This window comes from Hibiscus syriacus, unplaced genomic scaffold (assembly GCF_006381635.1).
Source record: "Hibiscus syriacus cultivar Baekdansim isolate YM2019G1 unplaced genomic scaffold, ASM638163v2 tig00111458_pilon, whole genome shotgun sequence".
In the NCBI taxonomy this organism is placed as follows: domain Eukaryota; kingdom Viridiplantae; phylum Streptophyta; class Magnoliopsida; order Malvales; family Malvaceae; genus Hibiscus; species Hibiscus syriacus.
The window spans coordinates 1,485,379-1,489,553 of NW_024063097.1; the positions used below are offsets into that span (position 1 = coordinate 1,485,379).

At 33.9% G+C, this 4,175-nt stretch overlaps 1 protein-coding gene and 1 pseudogene across 1 annotated transcript; both read right to left on the reverse strand.

Moving 5' to 3' along the window:
• Window positions 1-476: 476 nt before the first annotated feature.
• Window positions 477-1,276, reverse strand: LOC120163522 (cullin-4-like). Its single transcript, XM_039173441.1, has 2 exons — window positions 1,068-1,276; window positions 477-589 (listed from the first exon to the last, which is right to left on the reverse strand). Exons 1-2 carry the CDS (start codon window positions 1,241-1,243, stop codon window positions 505-507), a joined length of 261 nt encoding a protein of 86 aa, XP_039029372.1. The 5' UTR covers window positions 1,244-1,276; the 3' UTR covers window positions 477-504.
• Window positions 1,277-2,191: 915 nt separating this feature from the next.
• LOC120163518 lies at window positions 2,192-3,618 on the reverse strand (annotated as a pseudogene).
• Between the last annotated feature and the right edge of the window lie 557 nt (window positions 3,619-4,175).

The window sequence follows — 4,175 nt, forward strand, 5'->3', positions numbered from 1 at the left end:
ACTTACATTGCGTGTCATTGAAGCCCCCGTCATAAATGAAAATGACACACATTCGTGTGTCGTGATTGTATTTCGTAAATTATATATATATATATATATATTGTAGATTAACAAATAATCAAACTAAATCACATTTAATGCCTCATAATACTAAATATATATCATATTATATATAAGCAATCCATTTGCATACAATATATTCATAATACAAGTAACCTCATCTGTATCAATACACACAAACAATTACATAAACTTACACAAAAATGGTAGAGGGATAAACATTCAAATTTCATATATATGGAATAATGTGACAAATTTAACATTCTTTTTAGAAGGATAAAACATGCACAATTCAAAATACAGAGTAACAATCACTGCTAACTGAGAAAGTGAAATATGAAGAGGCACCTCTACATGCTTCAAGTAATCTGGAACATCCGATTGATGCATGTATTTCATTCTTTCAGCTGCATAAAACTCGGATGTTCACTCCAGGAAAGGCTTCTAAAAACTTTCTGAGTAAATGCCCAAAGCAGTAAACATCTTCAAAAGATGGTTAAGTAGTGTCCTGTCAACTACTTCACCTAACCTGCATGATCAAAACAGACACAGTGGATTACAAGATACAAATTTAATTAACACCTGAAAGATAAGAATTAATTACTAACATCATCAAAGAAACTAAGGGGCAAAATTTATGTGGAATGAAACTAAATGCATGACAATTACAAGAAAGAAAACAACAAAATAGTAAGTTCCTCAATAATTTTTAGGTTTTTTCCTTGAGAATGATGGAAGCACGGATAATTAAAATGAGCTAGAACGAAGCGGATTATAGTTAAATTGACTATGCATCCTAATTGACCTTTCTAGGAACTTCTTTTTGCAAATGAAGATATGTAACCACCTTCTACCACTAAAATCATAGAAAAAGAAGTAAAACAAGCAAAGAAATAGTAACATTGAAACAACATTGCATTTTTTGCATAGGTTGTTACTTTGAAACCCACAAAAAACATAATAGGAAATTTTTTTGCACATTTTGACTTGAATTTTGTTAGAGTTACCTCTCACTCTCAATCATTCTTAAAAGACCAGTGACAGTTTTGTGCTCAACTTCTGGAGCCAGATAAAGATGTTTATGGAAGAGTTGCAGGCCTATGTCCCACAAAGAACGCACATTTGGGTTTTGTTTAACATATGTTCTGTCCAGGTACAAGGCTATACCACGAATCATCAACATTTCATCACAAAGATCTTGCCAATATTTCTCAACAAGCGATAAGAAAACCACTAGGTCAGGGCTTTCCCAACCAAAGATCCTGTTACAAATAGGAGGATGAAAAACTAAGGCACAAAATACTTGATTTTAATTAAATTCATAGAAAGATACTCAAATAGAAGTGGAGACTTACCTCTGGAAATAGGAGCTTCTTGCTCAGAAGGTGAATAATACTAGCTGAGCCCACAAGTTGAAGAATAGTTTCTACCTGAAGATGATGGGGGAAAACCACTATTTGAGTGGTTTTTATGAAAAATACCCAAGTACAATAGAAGGGACTTAAAAACTATACTGCTCGGACTCTTCATTTCTCTTAAAGTACTCATGGCCTATACTTTTTTCGAACATGTAAGGACACGTTCCTCCAAGGACCATCCAAATGCATAACTTGGAAAAAGTTGAGCCTACCGGTCTCCGACACATATCTTTATCCGACACTCACAACCAAGTAACATTGCTCAAAAATCATACATCTGAAAAAGCCAATAAGCCTAATCTAGTAGCAGCAGCAATGCCCAGTGTAACAGACAAGCCATCTAATCCGACCTGTATATTATCACAAAAATATAGAAGAAAACGAAAGAAAAGGTAGGCAAGTAAAACTTTCCAACAAAGAATATTGAAATAGAACTGCAAATTTTATTGTTTATACTTTTTGTGTCTTGTTAGTTCGTTGTTGCCAAAACAGTTGTAAATAATTCCCAGTGCGACCAAGATCTAGGAATTGCATGAGGAAAAAAATGAAATGAAGATACATACCCCTAATTGAGTGTGTGAAGAGCAAACATAAGGAGAAGGAAGAGAAAATGAGCTAATGATCGGAGTGTCTCCGATGTGATTTGCCTTGTGTTCGATGACATCTTCACTTGTAATACTATCCAAATGTTAGAGCAAACTGATTCTTGCTGATTATCTCGTATGATCTTTTGCTATCAAGTCCATCTCTTGCATTTGATGTTCGATAGAAACCAAACCGGTCTATTCAAGGAACCTACATAAGTAATCCAATCAGCAAAATTCAGGGTGTATGCAGAGTAATAGATTCCAATTAGAAAAAAAGATTAGAGATTCAATTTCGCTGCTCTGAATCATCATCCCCATGCATATGTAATTACACACTTGTATAAAGATCATCATAAGAAAAAAACACTCATTTCAGGCTGCATTCCTCCACTTCATTGTTCTAAAACTGAGAAAAGAACTAAGCAAGCATGCAAGAATCGACATCTTCAAAACTAAATTCCGAGCCCCCTACTTAAACTTGTTATCTAAACCATATCATGTTAGGTCCAACCCTAACTGAAATCCAATATAACAGATTACATGACATAGAGGCAGAGAACATTGTAAAAGTTGTAAGCTACAATATTCATCATGTTTAATACGGAACACTCAAAATTCCTCTAAGTTGACATAGTTAATATAGCAAAATATACCTTGTTTCTCCAAGTATGCTCTCAGATCTAACATAGAAAGTTTGTCTAATGACCCATACATAGTTTTCTGGTTTTGATTCGAGCTATGTTGTTCATCATCTGTGTCTGACACATGAATATGAGACACCATTACTAAGGATAGTTCAAATACATGAAAAAACTTTAAAAAATGTAGCCATACACATGAATCTGACACTCCCATTACAATCAACACTAGAATCTGAAAAATCTTAAAAGAAGTTAACTATACTCATGAATCTACTAACACTCGCACACGAATCTGAATCTGAGTAAAATAACATTCATGTAATGATCAAAGCATGAATAACACATGATGTAACTCCAAAATTAATGAAAAGCTAGAAAATTTAATATTGACTTGACTGGGTAAAAATCTAGCAAAGAATTAAGAAACATTACCAATTAAGAAGCAAGAATAGGACAATGATAATTAGAATGAGGAAAGAAACATGAAAAATCAAAGAAGAGCCACTAGAGGAGAAAGCTAAACCCAGCATAACAGCAAGGCAAATACTCAACATCAGAAACGTTGATTTCAGTGTATTCCATGTTGGATCCTGAAACTCAAACAAAAAAATATTCAAACTAGATACAAATGGCTGCAAATATCATGTATAATAGATCATCGATAAGGTAATTGAACCGACATTAACACCAGGAGCTAAAGCTCCGAGTAGAACTGCTTGGGCTGAAGATATATCGCCTCCCACTTAAAGGGAAAAATGGACTGATACAAATAGAAAAAGGGAAAAAGAGAAAAATGGAGGGAAAAAGTAATGTGATACCTTTACGATCGAGCTTATGGCAACGCTTAACGAGGCTGACACTGTCTTTGGCGAAGTCCCTCAAAGGATCTACGACGTTATCAAGGGCATCCATTTCTCTCTCTCAACACAAAAATCTAATGCTAAGATTTAAGAGATGAGATTTTCAATATATTTGTTTTATAGGAGAGACTATTTTAGAGGAGGCGTGGTGTTCATAAAACTTCATGGATGGCAGTCAGATTTGGAAACCAATTTCTAGGTAAATCATAAACTCTTTTTGATATTAAATCAAACAAAATAGAAATCAACAAAGAGAAAAAAGGGAAAACAGAGAAAAATGGGGGAATCAAGACGTGAACTTTTGTTAACGAGAGGGAAGAAGAAGGAAAAGATGAAAAATAAGGGGGAAATTAGAATACAACTCCTAAAGATGACACAGAAAATTCATTATTCTCCGTGTTTTTGTAAATTTTTTGGATTATGACTATTAAATACGACACACATCATTGTAAGTCATAAATCGTTCAGATTTTAAAAAACATGACATTTTTTATGACACACATGTTTTGTAAGTCATAAATTAGCATGTGTCATCGTTCGTGTGTCATTAAAGGTATATTTTCTTATAGTGCTGGTTAAGGTCCATAAGAGCTAGGGATGGTCTGTAAG